Source organism: Paramormyrops kingsleyae, chromosome 5, assembly GCF_048594095.1.
Source record: "Paramormyrops kingsleyae isolate MSU_618 chromosome 5, PKINGS_0.4, whole genome shotgun sequence".
NCBI classification, from domain to species: domain Eukaryota; kingdom Metazoa; phylum Chordata; class Actinopteri; order Osteoglossiformes; family Mormyridae; genus Paramormyrops; species Paramormyrops kingsleyae.
Window position 1 is genome coordinate 12449262 of NC_132801.1, and position 23198 is coordinate 12472459.

General features: G+C 52.7%; 1 protein-coding gene across 3 annotated transcripts in view; it reads right to left on the reverse strand.

Moving 5' to 3' along the window:
- Positions 1-365: 365 nt before the first annotated feature.
- helz (helicase with zinc finger) overlaps positions 366-23198 on the reverse strand; it is a 43497-nt gene continuing 20664 nt past the window's right edge. For 2 of the 3 annotated variants that reach the window (XM_023820371.2, XM_023820378.2), the window contains exons 15-31: positions 22059-22160; positions 21187-21365; positions 19222-19340; positions 17257-17402; positions 16268-16415; positions 15826-16009; positions 15206-15434; positions 12713-12944; positions 10102-10153; positions 8421-8605; positions 7835-8039; positions 7662-7744; positions 6911-7418; positions 6619-6823; positions 5803-6298; positions 2486-2735; positions 366-910 (exon numbers count right to left, since the gene is read on the reverse strand). In XM_023820371.2, coding sequence (XP_023676139.1) covers positions 552-910; positions 2486-2735; positions 5803-6298; positions 6619-6823; positions 6911-7418; positions 7662-7744; positions 7835-8039; positions 8421-8605; positions 10102-10153; positions 12713-12944; positions 15206-15434; positions 15826-16009; positions 16268-16415; positions 17257-17402; positions 19222-19340; positions 21187-21365; positions 22059-22160 — 3682 coding nt within the window. In that variant the 3' untranslated portion in view covers positions 366-551. The remainder of the gene's footprint in view (positions 911-2485; positions 2736-5802; positions 6299-6618; positions 6824-6910; positions 7419-7661; positions 7745-7834; positions 8040-8420; positions 8606-10101; positions 10154-12712; positions 12945-15205; positions 15435-15825; positions 16010-16267; positions 16416-17256; positions 17403-19221; positions 19341-21186; positions 21366-22058; positions 22161-23198) is intronic. The other variant, XM_023820388.2, reaches the window with a different exon arrangement.

A 23198-nucleotide genomic window follows, 5' to 3' on the forward strand; every position in this document is an offset into this window, starting at 1 on the left:
ACAGGTTAGAGAAAAGGAACCTACTTCTATACAATGTTTCATATATTTTGTATGATTTGGTTGACCTCTCAGCTGATCCCAAAGTAAAGCACTGCTGGGGAAAAAGAAACACTGAAAAAAGAAAAAGAAAAAAAAAAGAAAAATCAAGCAAAACATTTGTGGCTGATTTTCAAAAAACCGGCAAACAAAAGGAAAATGAGGGGAAAACAAAACAGGCAGCATTAAGGTCAGCCAAATCTTTTTTTTTTTTTTTTAAGTTTTTCTATTACTTAATTATATATATATATATATATATATATATATATATATACGTATATATACATATATATATACACATATATACACACACACATATATATATATATATATATATATATATACACATATACACACGTTGCCTTTTTAATCACATATTTCAAACTGTAAAAGAAAAGACCATTACTAATTCATCATCTATCTATAAAAACAACTTTTAAAAGGACTTTTTCTGATTTTTAAATAAAGTTTTACTATTTTTTTGTCTTTTTTGTTGAGATGCCCACTTGCTATGCTCATTTAAAATATGAATAATAGCCATTGCTACTTGTTGCACTGCCTATGCTAAGGTCCTGTAATAAGGATAGGGGGTCACTGTTCTTTTTGGCCTGCTCAGGTACAGGCCTGGGTTTGGGGGGGGCGCGGAGGGCGCTGGCGTATGACATTGTGTGGGTCTTGTTTAGGCCGGGACCCTGGAGGGCCCCCGCGCCAGGCCCCTCGGGTCCACCGCCAGGGTCAGGAGACTGCTGCTTGCTGGGCAGGAGGGGGGGGAACTGTCCGAGGTGCTGGAGGGGGCCGAGGGAGTGCACCAGCGGCTGGGGGCTGTCTGCCTTCAGGGGATCTTCGGCCTCACGCATTGCCTTTGCTGAAGCTGCTTCATGGGGGGGAGGGGGGGGAAGAAAAGGGTGACAGGTCAATGATGGGAGGTGGAGGGGGGGGTTGGGGGGCGGAGACAGGCTCTTACTGCGCTCTCTCTACAGCTAATATCCAGTACTGGAACACGCAACACTCGCTATCGGTCGCAGCTCGGCTGACAGACACGTCTTAATGCAATCTGACAGATCCAGACAGTTATGAAATGTTCATAAAGGATATTGATAGAGCTGTATCTGCAGTGACAAAAAATAAGATTTTTTTCTGTTCCTAAAAAAATGTGCGCCCCTTAATAAGGGATGCTAAAACTAATTCAGTTTTAATGCGGTTTCACTGAATTAATGTTCGCTTATTTATTTATTAATGGATATTTAATTGTTAGCATCATCAATGATTGATTAATATTCCTGATGCTGAATTCCACTTTGCATGGTTTCGCTCGAGGCTCTCCGATAAACTAAATTATGACCAGGTTATATCTGACTGCAGCGTTAATGAAAACTACAGTTTAGCCCAACAGCACCTGTTGCTTAGAGGCTTTGTGAGAAAAATCTAGATTACAGCCTAATCAAGAGTGATTAAGAACTAAGCCTGAACGAGGGAGAACTAAGCCTGAACGAGGGAGAACTAAGCCTGAACGAGGGAGGCACCATAGATTTTCCGGGACAGGAATTAAAAGCATCGTTACCATTAACCATAAAAGAACAGCTAAACCGAAACAGTACGGAGGGTTATATCAGCAACTGGTACTTCCAGCCAGCTAACAATTCATATCATTCTGGAGCAAAGCGCCGAGGAATAGACTGGCTGCACTAAACCAAACCTCGGCCCTCCAGGCCAACTCCTGAGCCGGAGCCGAACAGGGCCCCGTGCATGGAGAAGCTGACCAAAAAGAAAATTAATAAATTTAAAAAGACAAAGCGGCCAGGCAGAGAATCCCCCTTTTCTTTTCCATTGCCACGGTTGCCGTTTGTAACATCATCAGAAAGGACAGTCCCTTGATAGGCTTGTCAGGGCCTAATTTAATCACGCCTCTGAGTAGCCGCCAAGAGGAGCCAGCCTTAAATGGGACCTGGCAGGAGAGATGCAGACATCAGAATGCAGGAACTACCCACTCCATCCTGATCGGAAGAAACACAATGAATCTGTTAAGATAATTAGCCCAGACGTGAAGTTATTGATGGACCCTTGACTACAGACTTAGACTAGCATCTGATGCCATTGTGTTTGGTCTCTGTTCACTCACCCAGTGAATCAGAGCCTCTACCAGGAAACTAAGGGTTTAACTTAAAATGTACCAGGGACAGAAACCCACCATGACACCTCTCACCGACACCCCTGTGCATAGACACCCCTGTGCATAGACACCCCTGTGCATAGACACCCCTGTGCATAGACACCCCTGTGCATAGACACCCCTGTGCATAAAGACTGGGGGGGGGGGTGGGGCAGGGGACACTGAAACGCCGGGGGAATCCTAATGAAAACTCTACAGCCTGTGAAGCACACACATGCACTGCTGTGGGGCTGAATTCGGACCCGAACCCAAAGCTCTACGGCGCCCCCTATCACCTACCGAAAAGGTCCCGGTGCGGAACTAGTGTAGTGGCTCCGTTGCATGGAATGTTCTGGAAGGAGACAGGGGCTCCGTTGCCGGGCCAGCGCTCCGTCGATGGGTAGCCATATAAGAGGTTGGTGCGGTCCTGCGGCTCTTTGCAGGGCGCCTCTGCTCCCTGGGTCTTTCCCGCATCGTCCGGATATGGCTGCGAGGAGCCTGAGGAGATCCTCCTTTGGTAGAGCGGCCTGCCGGGCCCCCGGGGCTCATACTGTGCGAGGGAGGGAGGGAAGGAGGGAGAGAGAGGAAAGAACAGATGAAGTGACAGGGAGAATCAGGAAATCTGGGTCTTATCATTTCACTTCCATTATTTGAGTCATTTCATGGCTTATGTCAGAACTGGTGGGGGGGAGGCAATCGGCAGCCTAGTTCTGAGTCACATAATCCCCGTTCTTACAGCTGGTTCATATCCAGCCGTGTTCAGCCTCTGGCTGGAGGCCGCCTGCAGGGACGCGATTGCAGCGGAAACGGGAGCAGACGGCTCGAACCTTCATCGACCACGGTCCACGCAGCGTGGAATTCCATCGCAGTGGAACCGGGGGCTTTGGCGACAGGGGGCATCACGCAGTGTTCCGTCTCATGGCGCCCTGGCGTAGCTGCCGTGGACACCCCCCCCCCCCCCCACGCTTTCCCTGCAATCTCAGCACTGCCGGTACTGTTGGCCGTTCACTGCAAGTGACGCTCCCTCCCCACGGAGGTGTGGAGGAGCGCGGGCCAGGAGCAGCCAGACAGGCAGGCTGGCAGACATGCCCTCTCACTGGGAACGCTGACAAACCTTCGTCGCTACCCTCCGAAAAGGGTTAAATTTTTCCCTTATGTTAAGCATACGCTTAAAAAAATACCAATTTAACAACTGCACAAGGCGAAATATAACAGATGGCAAAAATATATAATAGGATGAGCATCATGTTTGTCCAAAAAAAAAAAAAAAAAACACAGACAAACGGAGGAGGGACACTCTGGGTAAACATCCATCCTTTGTCCCCTACACTCTCACCCCCCCCCCCCCCCCTCAACAGCAGCACAACAGTGTTACACGGCCCAGCAGCAAAGGCGGTCTTATAAATCAGGTAAGAGCAGAATCTGAGACAGACTGTGTCTGAGTCGCGTTGGGGTTTAAACTTCATACACCTTTAAGTCCTTCACTAGGAGCCGCTCCGGGCCAATTTACCCAGCATTACCTCAGCTAAGCACCATGGGATTAAAGGAGGCTGAAAGCGGCGGAGGGCCATCGCGCATTAACCCTGAGTTCAGGGGGCCGCTGCCCTCCCCAGAGCTCCTCAAAAAGCCCAGACGGGGTGACTGGGGGGTTTCAGCCGGTCCTCCTCATCCGCACGCTGCCTCTGCGCCCCCACGAAGCCACTGCCTCTGCTAAGATATTCGCAGTTGGGAAAATTTCGAGGTAAAAGCTTTGAATACAGCAGTTCCTCAGCAAGCGATTGTCTTTTTATTTCCCCGTAAAACGGCCGATGACAAATGCGTTACAGGCGAGGCCGGCCGTTCCATTTCCAACAGCCAATCAGAAGCTTCCGCGTGAGACGTCTCGGATGAATGACTTAAAGGCGGAGGTATTTTGACTGGACGGCTTCGCTGACAAGTTACGGAAATGACAGTTATGAAATTTTAAAGCCTGCAAGCGAAGCGGGAAGAGCTCCGAAGAGGCAGTCTGAGGAGGTGGGATTCGGTTTTTTTTTTTAAGCTCTCGCCCAGTGGGTTTTCCCATGAAGACGCCTGTCAGCTCGGCGGGTGCGTGCATGGACAGGTGCGCCTAGAACCTACAGCCAGACTGTCTCACAAGCACGCGAACACACACACGCACGCACACACACGCACACACACACACACGCACACAGCCTGAACCCGAGAGCTCAAACTTGTAGCTGCTCTCGTACACATAAAGCTAAAGGAGGAGGATTAACCAGACCTGGTGTCCTCAGTCACACAGCCAGCATAGGAATTCCAGGCCTGCAGGCTAATGCATTCAGTGACAGTGAGGAGATGAGAAATATGTAACAGAAACCAGCACATTCCCTAAGCAGATATACATACAAACATATGTATATAGACATATGCATGTTACAGCCCAAAACTTTCATTTGTGCTGTATGGGGGTATTTTCAGTGACACACCCAGCAGGTACATTCTTACTATGAAGAAAAATTCAGGGGAAATCGTGGATTCCAGTTGTTTAAAATGACATTCCAGTGAATCCGAGCTTCCTGGGAATCCATTCCTAAGCAGACTCTCTCACAAATAGATTTGTAGAGCGAGCAGAAAACATGACACTCTACTGCTTGATCACATATCAAAGCAAACTGCGGTGCCCAAGTCACCCCCAGCTACACGGGTGTGTTGACTAACAGCACCCCTTTGCTAATCCCCTCCCCCACCTACAATGCAGCTGTATTGTCTGCGCAGTCATACGCGTGCTGCCTGGAAGACCACCCTCGAACCCGCGCCAGCTGCTCAGCCCTCAAACCGAATGAGAGCCACATGAATCCGGTGACATTCTGCCCGATTCATCATGCGGGCTCCCTCCTTTAACTTATGCAATCGCCGGCCCACAGAGTCAGCGTGCGGAACAATGGGGCAGGTCATTTATTCATTTCGCATCGTCATATAAAATTAATAACACTGAAGGCTGATTAATTCACGCAGGAAGTCAGCTAGCGGCAAAAAAATTAAGGCCGCGTCGCCTTCTGTCTGAAAGAGGCGCCCGTTTGGACAAGGCTGCCGCCGCAAGACGACTTCAAGTCGACAGCAAGTTCAGATAAGACAGGGCTGGAAATGCGGAGGCGGGGGGGGGGGGGGGGGGGTACTCAGGAGAGGCACGATCTGATTTCGCAGAATTCAATGTGTTTCTGGGTTAACAAGGGAGGGGTTTATCGTTCACTTCTTTAACCAATGGCAGTCATGCTTACCAGCGAAGGCTGTATGGAGCCATGTCAGGGTGTATATTTATTTCATGGTGATGATGATAATAATAATAATAATAATAACAATAATAAAAAACAAGGCTTACACTGGCAACCTTCCGATCGATCACAAGCACAAAGGTTTAGCTCACTGACCCACACACACACTCCTCGGCTCAACGGCTCGACTTTGAAAATGAGAAAATACAATGAATGAAGACTTATTTGTTAAAGAAGTGAAACACGAGCCCCTCCCTTGTTGACCCAGGGACACGAAATCGGCAAAAGCAGGATGTCCGTGAGGAGAGCGACACGTCCTTTGTCACGTACAGGGCAGAGGAGCCTGGCCGTCGCTGGCCTCACCTCGTCTATGGTGTGCAGGGAGCTGGCGGCCATGGAGCGCGGGGACAGCGGGTGAAAGGCTTCGGGGGCCGGAGCCGGTGCCTGCTGCTTCTGCTGCTGCTGAATGAGCTGCACCTGCTCCTGCCGCAGGGCCATGACGGGCAGGCTGAAGGGGAACGCCTGGCCCAGCGCGTGGCCCGCGGCCCACTGGCCTTCCGTGTGGTGGTACTTCAGTGGGGGCGGGCTGGAGCGGCCGGGCGGGTTGCCGAAGGTGGGGCTGTACATCTGCTGGAGCGCCTGGCTGCTGATCATCTCCAGCTCCCGCCCGGCGCCCGGGAAGTGTCCCGGGAAGGGGCCGGCGTGGTTGGAGGCAGCGGAAGGGGAGGGGAGCTCCCCGGGGCTGCGTGGCTGAGCCTGCCGGTACTGTAGCAGGCGTGACTGAGGGGGGGGCATCTCGGCAGGGTCCCTCTGCTCGCCCGGCTCCTGGGAAGCCATCTCTCGCAGCAAACTGGGAAACCTGCACAGAGACGGGGGTGGGCAGGCAGCCGGACTATTACATCATCACGCCTATTACATCATCACGCCGATTACATCAGCCAATGATGTGCCTTTTTCAGTTTGGTAAATGGTAACCCTGACATCTTAGCCTATCCCAGGCAGCACAGGGCATACACACACCACCCGAGTAGGGATGAGATTTGAACCCACAGCCCTGGGGGCAACAGTGCTACTGTGTGTGTGTGTGTGTGTGAGTTGTTCATGTTCTCCCAGTGAATATTAAAATGTCATTTTCTGCACAAATCACGAGGGCCTCGTCCTGAGGGACGCGGAGGTTACCTAGGGAACGGCAGGCTGGCCTCGTCCTCGGCGCCCAGCCTCCAGCCCCCGGGGCGCAGCAGCTGAGTAGGGAAGCGCAGGCTGGGCTGGGCCAGCGGGGGCAGCGGAAAGGCCACCCCGCCCGGCAGGAAGTGGCCATGCTCGCTCCATTGGCTGAGCCGCGCTTGCTGGGCGAGGGCTTCCAGGGCACACGGCCCCTGCATGTCTGAAGGCAGGGAGAGTGGCTCTGTTAAAGCGACACGATGCCTTTCATACACAATGACTGAGTAGCCGGTTCTCGATGCCCCCGTACCAAGGCCGTCTCCCAGCACCACCTCGGCGTTCTCCTCCATGAAGCCGCCCGCGCGGCCCGGCTGAGGCAGCGCCGCATGGCCCAGCTGCTGGGGGACGGGACGCAGGGGGCCGGCCACTTCATCGGGCCCTGGGTGCTCTCCGGTCAAGGCCTCAGGGCTGGGGGACTGCAAGCCCCGATGGGGCAGCGAGGCGTTGAAGAAAGAGGGGGCGTGGCCTACTGGGAAGGCGGGAGACAGCTGTGCTGAGTGGGGGGGGTGCTGTGGGGGCTGGGGGGCGGGGCTGGCATGCTGAGGGAGCAGGCTACCCCTGTAGGGCAGCCGGGGAAGGGGGTACGGGTGCGGGAACTGCCTGCTGCCGGGGTGTGGCGGGAACGTAGCGTTAGGGGGGGCCAGGTGGAAATTCAGGGGCCTCGGGCCCAGATTGTCCTTCCGGGGAAGCCGATTGTTCAGGAATCCAACACCGTCCTGGGATTCTGGACTCCGGTTCTGACCTGCATCTGGTTCTCCCTGGAGGGGGGGGGGGGTGAACACAAGCTTATATGAAGTAACACCATATTAAATTAATATAACACAGCATGTTTGTTTATGGGCAGCACTGTACTGATAGCCTACGCTCTGCCGTGACCTCGAAATCTAAAGGAAACAAACTGCTTCATTAACGGAATCTATAATTAAAGCGAAGGGGAGATAATTAAGGACGTTTTATAGTAATACGGAGCCCCCCCGGCCTGAGGCGGAGGGATTAGGCACCTGCTTGTCTTTCGCATCCAGTGCCCTGCACTCCGGTGTCTGCAGCCGGCCCGGTTCCGTCTTCACAGCCCCGTCTGCCTTCCCTGAAACAGGCCGGCACGCCGCAGGTGAGGCTTGCGAACAGCGTGTGGACCGCCAGCTCCGCCCCCCCTCCCCCAGCCACCCCGCCGTACCGTTGCGGCTGATCTCGGGCTGCAGCTCCTTGTCGGGGCTGGACTGCTGACACGGGCCCAGGGGCGAGGTGTGGCCGACCCCGTACGGGACGGGGGAGCCCCGGCTGTGGGCCTGCAGGAGGTTCATCCCGTAGGCCACGGCGGCTGGGTGGTTGACAAGGCGCGGGTCCACGGCGAAGCGGCTCTGGTATCCGGGCCAGGGCAACTGCACAGGGTGGGGAGCGGTCAGACACCAGGGGACCTTCCACTACAGCCTCCTTAGTCACTGCCAGATTCCACATTTGAACCATATTCACTTTTGATAACAGAAAAAGTCCTGTTCCACCTCAACACACACTGGCCCCTACGGGCTGAGTGACACGGTGCGGCTTTAACACCTGTCAGTACGTTCTGATTTCAGCACCCGAGTCAGAGACCAAGGCTCTGATTGACCTAGACACCCCGTGCTCACATCCTCCATTTAACATCCCCATACAAGTTCAAGGGTACAACAGCAGGACTCCTTCCCGGGGCAGTTTATGAGTCGGCGCCCTTAACCACCACACCAGGGGGAGAAGAGGCAAAGATGAGTCTTGGGTAAACTTACGGGCAAAGGCACGGGCATCACCATGTTCCCCCCGTAGACGGCAGGGACATACAGGATACTGGCCCCCGTGTGGGGGTCTATCCGCTGGACCGGGCTGGGGGACTTGCCCATGGCTGGGTTGCCCCCAAGGGGTGGTGTAAAGGCGCGAATGGGGTTTCCCATCAGCACTGCTGGACTGGGTTGAACTGGAATCAAGAAGAGAGATCAGGAAATTAGTACAAGGTTTACTGGAAGTTCACTGTTATATGAGAGCGGGGGGGGGGGGGGGTTGAGAGCTGATGCTGATTAGCAGTGTCTTTATCTGGCACTGCAAGGGGTCTCCTGGCACGGGGTCTCCCAGGGAGTCTGCAAGGTCTCCCGGCACGGGGTCTCCCCGCAGGGAGTCTCCCCGTGAGATGGCCTGAGGTGTCCCAGCAGTCAGCCCGCACATCAGACACCCCCCCATAATACGCTATGTACTGTGCCTGGCAGTGATAATTTCGTTGACGAAATATTTTCGTTATAATTTTCGTCAACGACAAATTTTCACTGACGAAAACGAGACGATAACTAAATAAAAATTAAGTGATGATGACGAAAACTATAATAAAAATATATTGACATTTTCGTTAACTAATAAAAACGAGACGAAAATGTGAGTGAGGGACGTTTTTGGAAATGATCCAATCAGAATTAATCTTGGTGCGTGGCGCGGTGAGACGCACACGCACATTTGGAAAATTAAGATACTGATTCACCTTGCGACGCGAGATGCGACAGTACATCTTGCATACATTGGTGGGTGTCTGTCTGACTTAAACTAAAATGACATGGCAATGGCTGGGAGAAAAAGAAGAGAAGATATATGGAATAATTTCACGTTTGATGTCAAGACAAACAAGACCTTGTGTAAACCGTGTGGAGCGGAAATCGCTGGTAAAAATACAACAAATCTAAAGCGACATCTGCAAGGTAATTTTTTCAGGTCATGCAGTATTTGCAATGGCATTACTGCCAAATACAGTTTTTCTTTTAAATAATTTGGAGTTGCACTTTTGCTTTACAGAATGAAGAATGTCATATGCAAGTTCTAAACAATGCATATCTAATTTTTGGTTTTTATGGAAAGACGATATTCCACATATTTAATGAGACTTGGCTTTATTTAATTTTAAGTTAGAATATTTTGTATATTACCACGGTTTAACTAAATTACATTTAAACTAAACCCAATATATTTTAGTCAACTAAATCTACAGTAGATTTAGTCGACTAAAATCTTATGCTTTTTAGTCGACTAAAACTAGACTAAAACTAAAACAAAACAGATGACTAAAATATGACTAAAACTAAAATTGCATTTTAGTCAAAAGACTATGACTAAAACTAAATTGAAATCTGCTGTCAAAATTAACACTGGTGCCTGGACACTGCCACGTCCGCAGGTGAATAACAGTACAGGACAGACAGGTCACATGACATCAGCGGGAAATGGAGGACAGGGTGTGTCCTGCAGGGAAGCCCAACTCCTCCTCACTCCTCCCCACTCCTCCTCGTCATGCAGGAGCATCTGGGTTTGATCAGCTTCATCAAAATAATGAATTCTTCAGAACAGGATAAGCAGTTTGATACAAATGTTTATTTTTTTTTGAGGTGGGGGATACTATGAGTATTTTTGTGGGGGGGGGGGGGTAAAACTCACCAAATCCCTCAGGTGGAAAGTGCTCAGCCTGGTTTGGATGCTGCCCTTTACCCTGGAAGGCGGAGAGAAACAAAGTCAGAGCAAGTTTGAGCTACCGAAGATCAGCCAGGCCGATACATTGGGAAAGAGCATGTTTATTAAATAAAGACGCCTGTGGGAGCCCCTCCCCCTGGGCGTGCGAGCCCTAATCACCAGCAGCTGGCAAGACACTGAGCTGCGATCGCAAGGCGTGCAGGAGAGTCCGTCGGCAGCTTGGCTGGGAGGGCGGGAGCAGACACAGAAAGGGAAGACTTCTTGGGAGATTACAAATTGCTTTAATAGGCTTCGCGAACGCGACTGAAAGCACGGATGGTTTCAATCTGTTACTTCTGATTATACCCATTTGTGTCCTTCTGTGGCGTTTCTAAATGGCTTAATTGCCATTTATGTCCCAAACACACAAACAAAAAAATTTCAAATCTCACCAACAGCTTGAAACATTTGTTGAAACTACACTGAAGGAAACTTTACTCAGTCACATTTTGTGCCAAAAATAAAGAAGCATATTATTAATTATCATCATTCTGCCTAGAAGAATGTGATTTCACAGCCTCACGACCCAAAAGCCGCACCCTAACCCTGCCCGAGCCACACTGATGGCAGAAATGATTTTCAAGTCTTACAGTGTCCGTTATCCTGATCTCTCTAAGGAGGCCTGCAGTTCGGTTTTAAGTTAACATGGATGAAATCGATCAAACGGAGGCAATGATTCTGCCATGCCTTCGTGCTCATGCCTTTTTAGCACTGTGTGGGGGGGGGGAGTAGGCCCATGCGGTACTGTAGCGCCATCCAGAAACAGATCTCGCCAAAAGGCCAGGTGCCTCTCGCGGTAAACACCGACGAACTTGCTACAGCGTGGCACCCCGGCCATACGGCCAATCCGCCCCCGCAACATTTACAGTGGTGCCATGTTAGCAGTAATGCCGCGGCTCACGGCTTTAATAAGGCTGCATGAGCGAGCTGCATAAAGCAGGCTGCTGTCTGGGGGACGCAGCTGTCACATGCGAGTACAAGCCGACAGCGGCTTTATGGGGCAAACAAGCAGGGGCCATTAGAACAACACAGAACGGCCAAGCTACCCCCCACAGAGCACTCCAGCGGATATACCTCCTTAATTATCCTCTCCAGAGCAGCACGAAGCTACCCTCACTATTCAACCCAAAGACCAGGAAGAGGAAAATCTGTTTACTTAATCTACAAAGATGAAGTAACAAGAGGGGGGGGGGGGGGTGACGGAAGTCACTATTTAGCACAGGAGTCAGTATTGTTAGGTAAGAGTCAGGCTTTTCAGATCCTGCGCCGGCTGGCAAACTCGCCGGAATCAGCCTGTTCCTCCGCGCCGTGATTGCAGAGGCGTAGCACTGAAAACTATCCAACCTTTCATCTGCTAAAGCAGCAGCTTCAGAGCCTCCTTCCGTTTTGTTTTCTTTCATTGTACCTTTTCTCACGATAAAAAGGCTGATGTCGAAGCGGGGGGGGGGAGGAGCGGGTGCTGCGATTCTGGAGTCTAACTCAGTTCCTGCCATGTTTTATTAAACAGGCTAGCGACTGGAATTTATCTCAGAGAGGTGTAAGGCTTTGCCGGCTGCCTGGGAACGCGTTTCATCACACACACCGTACACACTCACACGCAGGGTCTGTCTGTAGACCAGACCGCGCTCCGCAGGCATGTGGCAAAGGCGGCAGCAGAATAGGGGGCCGCGAGTCGGCTGTGACTAACGCCACGGCGGAGATCTCCATCGGCTCCTGTGTGACAATACAACCACGTACTGACTGCTGTTATTGTCACTGTCTGATGTTGGTGTCTTGGCTCAAGGTGGCGACCCCCCCCTCCCCAGCCAGTTAGATCGCCGTGTGAATTCCCGATGGCGAGCAGAGAGGAAAGCCCCTTCAGTCTGACCTCAACCACTCAGATCAACACGCCCAGGCCAGCTCCATTTCAATGGGTTAACTGCCTTGGTCAAGGCTAGCCTACACTGTAATCCCCCACTGACCTACCCCCCCCCCCAATCCCCCGGGGCCTCCATGAGAGTGGCGTACTCACGTCCGACCCCGACAGCTGTCCCGGCAGCGTTCACGGAAACACTCGTGTCATTTTTGACCAGAGCCCGGGAGAGGTCAGCTGCACAGTGAACTCTGCCATGCTCTGAACATCGCTATGCATGTGAAGAAAGGATCGTGTTGACAAAGCTCTCCGGGGGGGGGGGGGGGGGGGGGCGGCGTGTGTTATTGATGGGGAGATGCAATCAGAGCGGAGGAGGCGGGGCCCAAACGTGCACGGCTCGCGCAGCCTGCCAGCTGTCGTGCCACCATTAACCTTCACTATTAAAAGGCTGCTACTAACGAGGTATCAGGCAAACACCTGAGTTAAGTTTTATTTCCCATTAACCGCTCCACTAACGACAGAGCGAAATGCCCTTATGTTCTGACATACCTACAAAAGTATGTTCAACAGGCGATAAATGGTTCTCGAAGACAAACTATTTGTGGTTGGGGAAGACAGGGGGCGGGCCACACTGGTCACGCACCAATCAGCAGCTGTGACGCACCGAGGGGGCGGAGTCAGTCTTACCTTGGGGGGCGACTGATGCTGATGCTGCTGCTGCGACTGCTGCTGCTGCTTGCCAGGGCCCTGTGCATGCTGGGGCCGCAGCGCTCGCGGGATGAACTCGGGGGCCAGCGGGTTCAGCACGTACGTCTTCTTCAGCTCCAGGGCCTCCAGCTGCGCCTTGATCTGCTCAAAGGTGATCCCATGCAGGCTGCTGTTCTCGTGGCAGATGGAGATGAACTTCTCCCAGAACTTCCTGCGTGAAGACAGAGCGCGGCCAGGCTCAGAGACGCCCATCCTAAAGTCGCGTCCCAGGGACACTTCCGGTACCCGCGTAACGACCAGATCAGGGATTACTGCAGTGTTTCCCAATCCGGTCCTGGGGGACCCATAGCCGGTCCATATTTCTGCTCCCTCCCAGCTCCCTGTCAGACAGGAAACGTTTTTGAGCAAACATGGACTGTTTTTAGGTCCCCATTGACCAGATTGGGAAACACTGGCTTACTAAGAAACCAACTGTATATTAAACTAAATCCCCTTCATAAGTGCCACTGTAAACCTAAGGCTTCCGGGTGAGTGTTTCCTCTAGATACCCTGCTTTCTGCCTACAGCCCAGAAACACAGTGTCTCTAAGCTCTGTGTGTGTATGTGTCCCTCATGATGGACTGGGGTCCCATGGGATTCTCCCCAACCTCCCCGTAACCCCACACTCATTCAGCAGTACAGAACATAGGTGGACACAAACCCAATTACTGACACTTTCCAAAACTCACAGGGATATTTATTAAGGGATCCCTCTTTCACTTCTTTTCAAAACAACATGTGCAGCCATAAATAAAGCGCACGTATCACGGTGACATCACCGTAATTAAGGTCAGCGAAAGAGCAGCATAATTGCACGGCTTACAGCGGTGACTGCTTCTGTCTGATGTGCTGGGCAGGGCCACTTCTGGGATGACGTGCACTGCTGTACACCCCCACATCCTTAAGCGTGGGGGGGGGGGATATAAGGGAAACCAACGAGACGGGCGAGCAGTATTTAAGGAGGGGTGCGGGCATGTCAGCGTAAGGCTCACTCATAAAGAATATCGCAGGCGAGCTCATGAGGAGCCGCTGAAAATACACAATTAAGAGCCTCCTGGAGACAGACTCGCGCTCAAACAGCCGGCGGAAGCAAAGGAAAACTGTAACAGAAAGGGCTTGGTGATGGTGCTTTAATGAGACCTCCATACCGCCTTACCGCGGACGCTCAGAGGGAGAAGGACAAAAGAGGCAGCAGAACAAGGCAGGTATTTCACAGCAGAATCACCAAGGCAAACAATTCCTGAGGGTATTTTGTGCAGAGGGAGGTCTGGTCGGCACTGTGCCCAAGGCTCTGCACTGTCGCCGCGGGGCAGTGAGGCCAGTGGCGTTCGCAGTCCCACTCCGTACGCGGGAATCGATCCGCGGCGGCCTGTAAGATCCGGTTCATCCATCCCCGAGCTCTTAAGACTTAATTGCCCATCATCACACCTTTTCACTGCATCTTTCGACCCTGCATGATTCAGGCCAGCGGCGGTGTGAGCGTTAATGCTCTGGGGGATTACGGGAAGCGTGAGCTGTCATTTTACAGTACCAGCAATCCACCACAGTTCTGGCACCAGTAAGAAAGTTCAGACACACTCCTGGGAATCCCTGTAGGGGGTGGTCACCCCAACACGCAGCAATGCCCTGTCTCTACCCATCCGCAAGCTTCCGTCCTGTTTTGAAAAGATGAGTGTGATCGACGGGTGCCCCCCCCCACGCTTCTGTGGGCCAACCCCGCCCGACCCCCCCCATATTACCCACGAGGATTCGACTGGAGCCTCTCTGGCTGACATTTCCGAAACTGCCACCACCAGCTGAGTTGCGATTGGCTGACAAATGGCAGTTTCCATGGTGACCGGGGCGCTGCAGCTGGGACCAGTGTGTGCCAGCCCGCCAGCCACCCCCCCCAAACCAGGAAAATTGCAGCAGCCTAAGTTTACAAATGAGGAATGTGTCCTTCAGGCCAGCTAGGGCTCAGAATCCACTCCCCCCCCCCCCCCCCAACATTAAACTGCTCCAGCAACTCAGAACCAGCCCCCCCTCCCCCCCCACAAATTACCCCGGCATATTGCCACAAATTGCCACCTTCCGGTTCCTGTCCAGCAGGTCCTCTGTGTCCCCACCGCAGCCAGGCCTGCTGCAGGAGACCAGCCGACAGGGTTTCCGCACTGGACCGGGACCAGCGGAGTCGTGCGTTTGGCAGGACTGTGCGGGCCCTAAACTGGGAGCTTCTGTTAGCATCAGCAGGTAATGATGATAAAAAGGGTCCCCGCTATGAGGAAGCTCCGCCTCCCCATCTCTCAGTAAACGAGAGGCAGCAAGAGGGATGCCGGCCTTTGGCTGGTTCAGACACCTGACCAGAAGCCTGAGCCTCAAAGGCCCTTGGACATATGGGTGGGGGGGGGGGGAGGACAGGGCAAAAGTTCAAATATACAAGAAAAAGGTACTGACCTGCACCTGCCCACAGAGCAGAGCGCAATGGGGTCTCCCACCACAGCCACCAGGGACTGGGCCCGTGTGATGGCCGTGTTCAGCAGCTTATAGTTGGAAAGGAAGCCGTAGTCCAGGTCCTCCGTGGAGTCCTCCACCAGCTGCTCCTTGCGCTTGATAGCCGTCTGCTTGTGCTTGCAGGTGTGCCGCGTGCGTACCGTGCTCAGGAACAGCACCCGGAACTGCTTGCCTGAAGGCGGAGACACCCCCCACCCCCAGGGCGTCACACCTTTCCTCTACAGAGTCTCTGGCTCTCTTCCACGACTCCTCTTTATTACTTTCTAACAGAGCTTGGAGGCACGTCTGAGCCTTGTCTCTGTTAAGGTCAATAAAGAGCCTCGATTATGCACAGAGATGCATGCTGGCCTGTCCTCATGAGTGACTCCTCACATCTATCTGCTCTTGCTGCAGCCTCCTCCACACTGCACATGGGAAACACCCTGAGCCCAATAGGAGCTCAAACAGACCGAGGCAGCTGTCATTAATTAGCGTGCGGCAGTAGTGCTGGCAATTTCTGGCAACCCTTCGTCACCCGCGTGTGAACGGTGCGTAAGGTCCCTCGGCCCCCCCCAGCGGCTCACCCTGCACGTTCAGCACCCTCTCCACGCTGACCTCCGGCATCCTCTTCTTTCGCAGCTCGGCCCGGATCCGGAAGACCTGGTCGGCGTAAGGGGACACCACGCCAATGCTGCCCTCGTCCAGCTTTCCCCAGGCCACCGGCCACTTCTTCCGCATCTCCTCCACCCGCTCCACGATCTCAAACACCTGTGGAGACGGGACACACACCCATCTCTGCCTGTGACTGGGGGCGGGGGGACACGACCCAAAAAAACAGCTGGAAAAGGTGGTTCATCTGGCTTTTCATCAAGTGATCCTGAGATAAATGTCACTCCTAAATGAGAACATTAGAGTTTTATTTCTTGGAAAGCTCCCAGCCGCTAAATAACAGCTCACACTTGCAAAACGGACGCCAGCGGTCTCTTCCAGAACATTCCACGTGCTGAGCTGAGCAGACGGGGTTACCTCGGCGTTGTTGTAGTAGGCGGTGCTGTTCTTCTCCTGCACGTCCTCCCCCCGTGCGGTGAAGAAGGTCAGTGGGTAGAAGTCTTTGTGAGAGGGCTGCTTCCCACTGGCCATCAGCTTGCCGTCGTAGAACAGCTCTGATGTATAGCTGGGGGGGCGGGGGGGGGAGGGAGTTAGCCATACCCGGCTAGCATGATAACTGACACCAGGAGAAGGAAACCATAACATAGCATTGAAATTAACAGTATGACTAAGTGGCTTTGCCCCCAAGCCTTATTTCCCAAGCCAATTAACCCGCTTTGTTGGAGTAACGGCCGCTGTTAGCTGGGGACGGGCTACCTACACCCACACATCACACGTACACCCGGCACCCAACCGCTATTTTACCACTGTACCGCATCAGGACCGGCTGGAACGACCGGCCGCAGTGCGTGAGAATCCCGCAGGGTGTGGCCCCGCGATCCGCCGAGGGCCTTGCTGCCTGTATGCCTTTGTTTGTGGCGGGCTGTGCCCGCAGAGCCGAGGGAGGCTCACACGCACGCCCCCCCGCGCACAAACAGCGGCCCAGCCCTCCGCGGGAGCGGCGCCACTCTCACAGAAAAGCGACCCGTTAATTTGTCAGAATGCAGGCGGAATGTGTTGATAGGTGATAGATATGCAGATTTTATGCAAAAAGCGGCAGGGCAAACAGATGCTCTGTGCGCGTGTGTGTGTGCGTGTGCGTGTGCGTGCGTGCGCATGCGAGCGGGCTGCCCCCCGCTCCCCCCTCCTTCATCCACACAGCCTTTGTATTAATTATCCTTTAAACACTTCGGCAGACAAATCAAGGTCAGTCTGCGCATTCCATTTCACTTCCAAAGACTTAACTTTTTGGGAACGAGCATGGGAACAAGAGCTGCCAGACACCGGAACGACACAGGGGGGAGGGCAGATGCGGGTCATCTCGGGAGCAGTGGTGGGTGGGGGGTTGGGGGCGTCAGGCGCCTTACCTGATGATGGCCTCATGGGAGCGGTAGTTCTCACACAGCATGATGCGGCAGGGGTATTCTGCGGGGTAGTGCTCGTACAGACGGTCCAGCAGCGACACGTGCAGGTTCCGCTCCCGGGCAAACTCGCTGTACACGAACGGGCTGAGCTGCGGGGGCGGGGTTCAGAAAAGCACCTCAAGGGCTTTGCGAGCATCAGCAGAAACACACTCGTTGATTGAACGATGGGCAAAATGCATCTCTCAATCTGCACCAGCAGGCTCAAGGTGCCGCGGCACTGACGGGCACCAGCAGGCTCAAGGTGCCGCGGCACTGACGGGCACCAGCAGGCTCAAGGTGCCGCGGCACTGACGGGCACCAGCAGGCTCAAGGTGCCGCGGCACTGACGGGCACCAGCAGGCTCAAGGTGCCGCGGCACTGACGGGCACCAGCAGGCTCAAGGTGCCGCGGCACTGACGGGCACCAGCAGGCTCATTCTCCCGAGGACGACACGTCCTGGTATCTGCACCGGCTTCAGTGCTGCTGCACAGAGACATGTTTCACCTCATCTACACCTTCAGGTGACAGATTAAGGCTGACTGGCTAACACTGGTGACTGCAGATTGGTTAGGGTTTGGCCTGGATCATATTCAAGGAGCACTCAGGCTGGGATCCTCAACAGGCCTCAAGCCAGGAAGACCCCATAGAGGGGCCTCACAAACAAGATAAAACAGGTTCAGTCACCTTAAAAACCCGAGTGAAGACAATCTCTACCTAACATTCAGAGCCTGACGAGTGAAAAAATAAATACAGACACATCCAGTGATGACAACAAACCTGACAAGCAGAGAGAGAGGGAGGGAGGGAGGGAGAGAGAGAGCGGGGGACTCCATAAACCTTGGCAACAAGCATGCTGAAGAGTAAAGAGTGAAGGGAGGCAAATAAGAGATGGATGGAAAGACTCAGGATGAGGGAGAGCAGAGTGAATTCAGCAAGGGGACTGACACCACAAAGCACTTTTCATTGGCCCTTCCCATAGGAAGACACTGGCACAGGCGAAGCCGTTATCGCGTGGAACTCCCAGGACCCTCCCCGTGGAGGACGTGTTCCCGAAACGGTCCTGTACATCATGACCGATCAGACGGCGTTAAACAGGGCTGTGCACCCCGTCATTCTGTCAGACTGGCTGCTCAGCGCAGGAGAAACAGGGGATTTGGGCCCCTTCTTTTCAGAATGGCAGTCTCGCCTCGCTGAGCCAAGGCTGATCGATAATGAGTGACTGAAGACAGCCGGACCCAGGAAACGTTCCCAGTTAACAAGTCGCAAACTTAAATCGGCAGGAACACTGGACTACAGCTTGTAAATGCAAACTGATGATGGCATTTCAATCCTTCTTTCTTAAATAACCACTTAATCAGCCTCAGAGTCCTGGAAGCACAGAGCACAAGGCAGGGGTATGCCCAGGATAGCATGTCAGTTCATCAAAAGGCAGAGACACAGGTCAGAAGGTCACTGGTTCAAATCCCAAACTTGGCAGAAGAATCGCATCACTAGTGGGTACTTGGGCGAAGCCCTTAACCCCCTGGAAAGATGCCCCAGAGGTGCCGGATATATGGCTGACTTTGCACTCTCACCTGTAAACATGTACCTATACTTGTACCTATACTTGTACCAGATGGTAAAGGGTAATTTCATAATTTAATTTCATACTTTCACAACCTCGTACTATAGTCAATTTCGAGAAACCTAACTTCATGCTTCTGGATAGCAGGAGGAAACTGGAGTACTCTCAGGAAGTGAGCACAGAAACTCCACAGAGAACCACAGACCCTGAAACTGTGAGGCTGCACTGCTACACAGCACCAGCTCTACATACATGCATGACACATATAGGAGCAATTCATTATCTTAATACAACACAGACCCAAGACTTAACCAAATCAGAGGCTGCAGCAGTAACGCCCAGGCTCCGCCCCACACATCATTTACCTGCATGTGGTCTCCCGCCAGGACGATCCGGGTGCTCTTGCTGGCTAAGGCGAAAGGCATGATGGTCTCACACTCCATGGCCTGAGCGGCTTCATCCAGCAGGATGTGGGTGAAGAGACCTTCAGACGGGAGGGAAAGATGTGACACTAACGGCCAGAGGCCTCCACGGGGTGCGGCGATGAATGGAGACCAGGCTGATGTTTGCTTATGCATCAAAGGAACAAAACCAAGCACACGGCAGAGACTGAACCCTCCGTGGAAAATTCACTCCTCTCTTAGTCTATGGTCCTCAAGGCAATGAGGGGTAATTATGACCATCTCACATTATGACATAAATATACAAGCAAGTGTCTGAATGCAAGTAAATGAACAGACACATGCAGTTAGAGTAAGTAAATCTGTGCAGCCACGCAAGTTTCACACAGAGAAGGACACTCTAATCAGAGCTCTTCCCCCCTCGCAATCCACTTGCTCACGAAAGCTGCCTCCCCACCCTAAAAACGCAAAGTCTCCGCCTCAGTTTATCCTCAACCGTCGAGGGCCAGCTTTCATTAGCTGGACAGTCGGAAGCGAGAAGGCACTGCAAACACTGTGAACACTGCTTACCGCACGCTAAGGTGAGAAGGCACCAAGAACGGCGCTTACCGAGAGGCCAGGCGAGAAGGCACCAAGAACGGCGCTTACCGAGAGGCGAGGCGAGGAGGCACCAAGAACGGCGCTTACCGAGAGGCGAGGCGAGGAGGCACCGAGAACGGCGCTTACCGAGAGGCCAGGCGAGGAGGCACCGAGAACAGCGCTTACCGAGAGGCCAGGCGAGGAGGCACCGAGAACGGCGCTTACCGAGAGGCCAGGCGAGGAGGCACTGAGAACGGCGCTTACCGAGAGGCGAGGCGAGAAGGCACCGAGAACGGCGCTTACCGAGAGGCCAGGCGAGGAGGCACCAAGAACGGCGCTTACCGAGAGGCCAGGCGAAAAGGCACCGAGAACGGCGCTTACCGAGAGGCCAGGCGAAAAGGCACCGAGAACGGCGCTTACCGAGAAGCCAGGCGAGAAGCCACCGAGAACGGCGCTTACCGAGAGATGAGGCGAGAAGGCATCGAGAACGGCGCTTACCGAGAGACGAGGCGAGAAGGCACCGAGAACGGCGCTTACCGAGAGGCCAGACGAAAAGGCACCGAGAACGGCGCTTACCGAGAGACGAGGCGAGAAGGCACCACGAACACAGCACCTGTGGTTTAGGTGCACGACAAGGCACCTGAGAGCCGCTTTGCATTTCCAGGAGCTATTCGCAAACCACGTTAGCAGTGGCGCTAACACCCGCGCAGTGAAGCAACCACAGCCGAAACGGACGGACAGGGGGTGGGGGGATCTTACAGACTTTAGTGTGATGCACCCCCACCCTGAAATGCTGCTAGAGATGGGCGGAGGGGGTATATCTCTCAGCAACAGGCAGCTTTTCAAAACGGGGCAACTGAGCAAATCAAAGATACAAGAGGAGGACCAGGGCAGCTTGGCCGGCCGGCCCAGAATCTGTGATTCACTACAAACATGAAGGATCCACGGGCCCCCAAAAGGCTCATCGAAATCAGATCTTCATCAACAGCGAACGCACTGCGAGGGGAGATGAGGCAGGAGCTAATGATGTGAAGTGTATTAGAAACACAGATGGTGTTTCCAAGCAACAGACAAACCTCTCAGCTGACACAGTAAAACCCGTTATTAGCTTCTCCTGACAAATTGTTTTGGGTTTTAGGGTCTTTTTATGGACTTTACGGAGTTCAAATTCGGGGGGGGGCTACATTACCAAAACATGTGTGTTTTCAGGCCCAATGAAGACACACGCGTGGAGGAACATTCCTTCACAAATCCAAAGCATTATCATAATTGTGAATTTTATGGTGGAAATGATTCCGTTCATCTCTGAACGGTCCCATTTGGATGTCACAAGAGTACAGAGGCTCCTACCTGGCTCCAGGTCCAGCTGGCACAGATACTGGGAGGTGCTGAGGGTCATCACCACCACCCTGTGCTTGATGATGTCCTCTCGCTCGGGCATCTGGAAAGTGAACTGTGTGCTTGAGATCAAACAGTACTGCTGCACGATGGGGTGGACGGTCTTCACCCACCGGTTCCTGAAGTACACCCTGGGGAGGAAGGGAGGCAGAACCGGCGGTCAGGCTCCTGGTGACCCGAGGCCGGGAGTGAGGCCTACAGGCTGCCCAGGACAAGCCGAACCGACCCGGACGCAGGCGGCTATGGACCTGGGCACTGGGCCCGTCAATCGACGCCCATCTCAAAATGCCACTTTCGGTACGCAAACCCCAGAGCATCCGCTCATTTTAGACACCAAATGGGATCAGACTGCCAGAATGTTCCTTTCTGATGGGGGAAAACACAGTAATTGAGCTCAGCTCGATGTTGAGGGAAATTCCTGGGTGGAAGCAAGAGGAGAAAGCCACGGGTACAGGGAGGGGAGCATGGGGGTGGGACAGCAGGCTGACGTGTGTCAGCCAGGCCCGTCCACTTAAACGGAAGAACGGGGCTACAAACAGGCCAGAACGGCAGGGAGAAAAAAAAACCTCTTGCTGTTTAAGCACATAAACAAGCGCTGACAGAACCTGGGAGGACTAAAATTAGTCTGATTTTTCCACAGCATAAAAACCATCGGAGGCGGGTCACCCTGCCCCCACCGCTCATGATTAAGCACAAACAAGCCTCGTGACTGGAACCCCACGCATAGACACTTATTTCCTCCACATGAGAGCTGCCCCCTCCCCCACCTGGTACCGTGGGCCTATTTTACACGGCTCTTTCCAAAAAAAGGAAAACCCCCTCACCTGAGTGGCCTGGCGTGCGAGTTGCCCGCTTCGACATATGGGTGTAGATAGTCCTTTATGTACAAATCAGCAGCGCTGTTGGAGTGAGTGCAAATGAGGACCCTGGAAAGAGAGCAGGTGCCATCTTTAATATCCACGAGGCATAGGGGGCGCTCTAGGCAGATCACAGAACACCCTCTGAGGCTACTGCATTTTGGGCTCATGCCAGCAGGGGGCGCAAGCATGATGCTCCCTGCACCCAAACCCTACACACCCATTATCTACCTTTCTTTCTTCAAATATAATGCAGAACAGCGCCATCTGTTGATTTTCACAACTTTTGCAATGTAAATGCATCATTTACTTGTAATACCATCAGTAAGAACTGTCATTAATTAAAGTGAAAGTGAACATCTGAAATATTAAAAGTGCATTCTTCACTGTGGTGCCAAAAATGAGGCTGAACAAGAATGGATTGGGCTCTGTTTATTTCTCCATTACAAATCAGAAATCCAGAGCTAAAGCCTTTTCTTTTAAATGCCATTTAACGAAATGATTGACTGAATAATTACTGCATTTAGGATTTGCAAATTTTAACACAGAACCACAGCAGCGACTGTAAAATCACAGCTAATCCTAAAAGCCGCCCCACAGAAGATTTCCTCTCATCTCAAGTGAAACGCGACGCTTATCGTTAAAGAATCTCCTGGAAGAAAAAACTAGCGACTCAGAGAATATTTAACCCTTAAAGTGTCATCTGTATTTCACGCAGCTCCCAGAATGCGGTTTACACCCAAAAAGCTAAGATCGCTAGGGCTGCTTAGCTAACCTGTTATATTAAAACAGGGGACAAAAGAGTGTGTTCCACCCTTTCCAAAGTATGCATATATTAAAATGCTTCGTCTGTGTCGGATGGCGTCAGTTCTCCACGCTGCTAGCGTCCTGAGTTTTGCCCCAGCCAGCCAAAATACGGCCTCACATCCAGATAGATTCTGAAATCATGGCCTTTATCCAAATTCGATCAGAATGGAGAAGCTGTGTGGACTGGTCGACTGCAAATAGTCCGTTCCTTCAGAGCCTTTATGAACCCAAACTGTGTTTGGTAGCTTGCAAAGCAGTTTGTTGCACATAAGCCGGCGCTTTAGATAAGTTAAAAGCCTA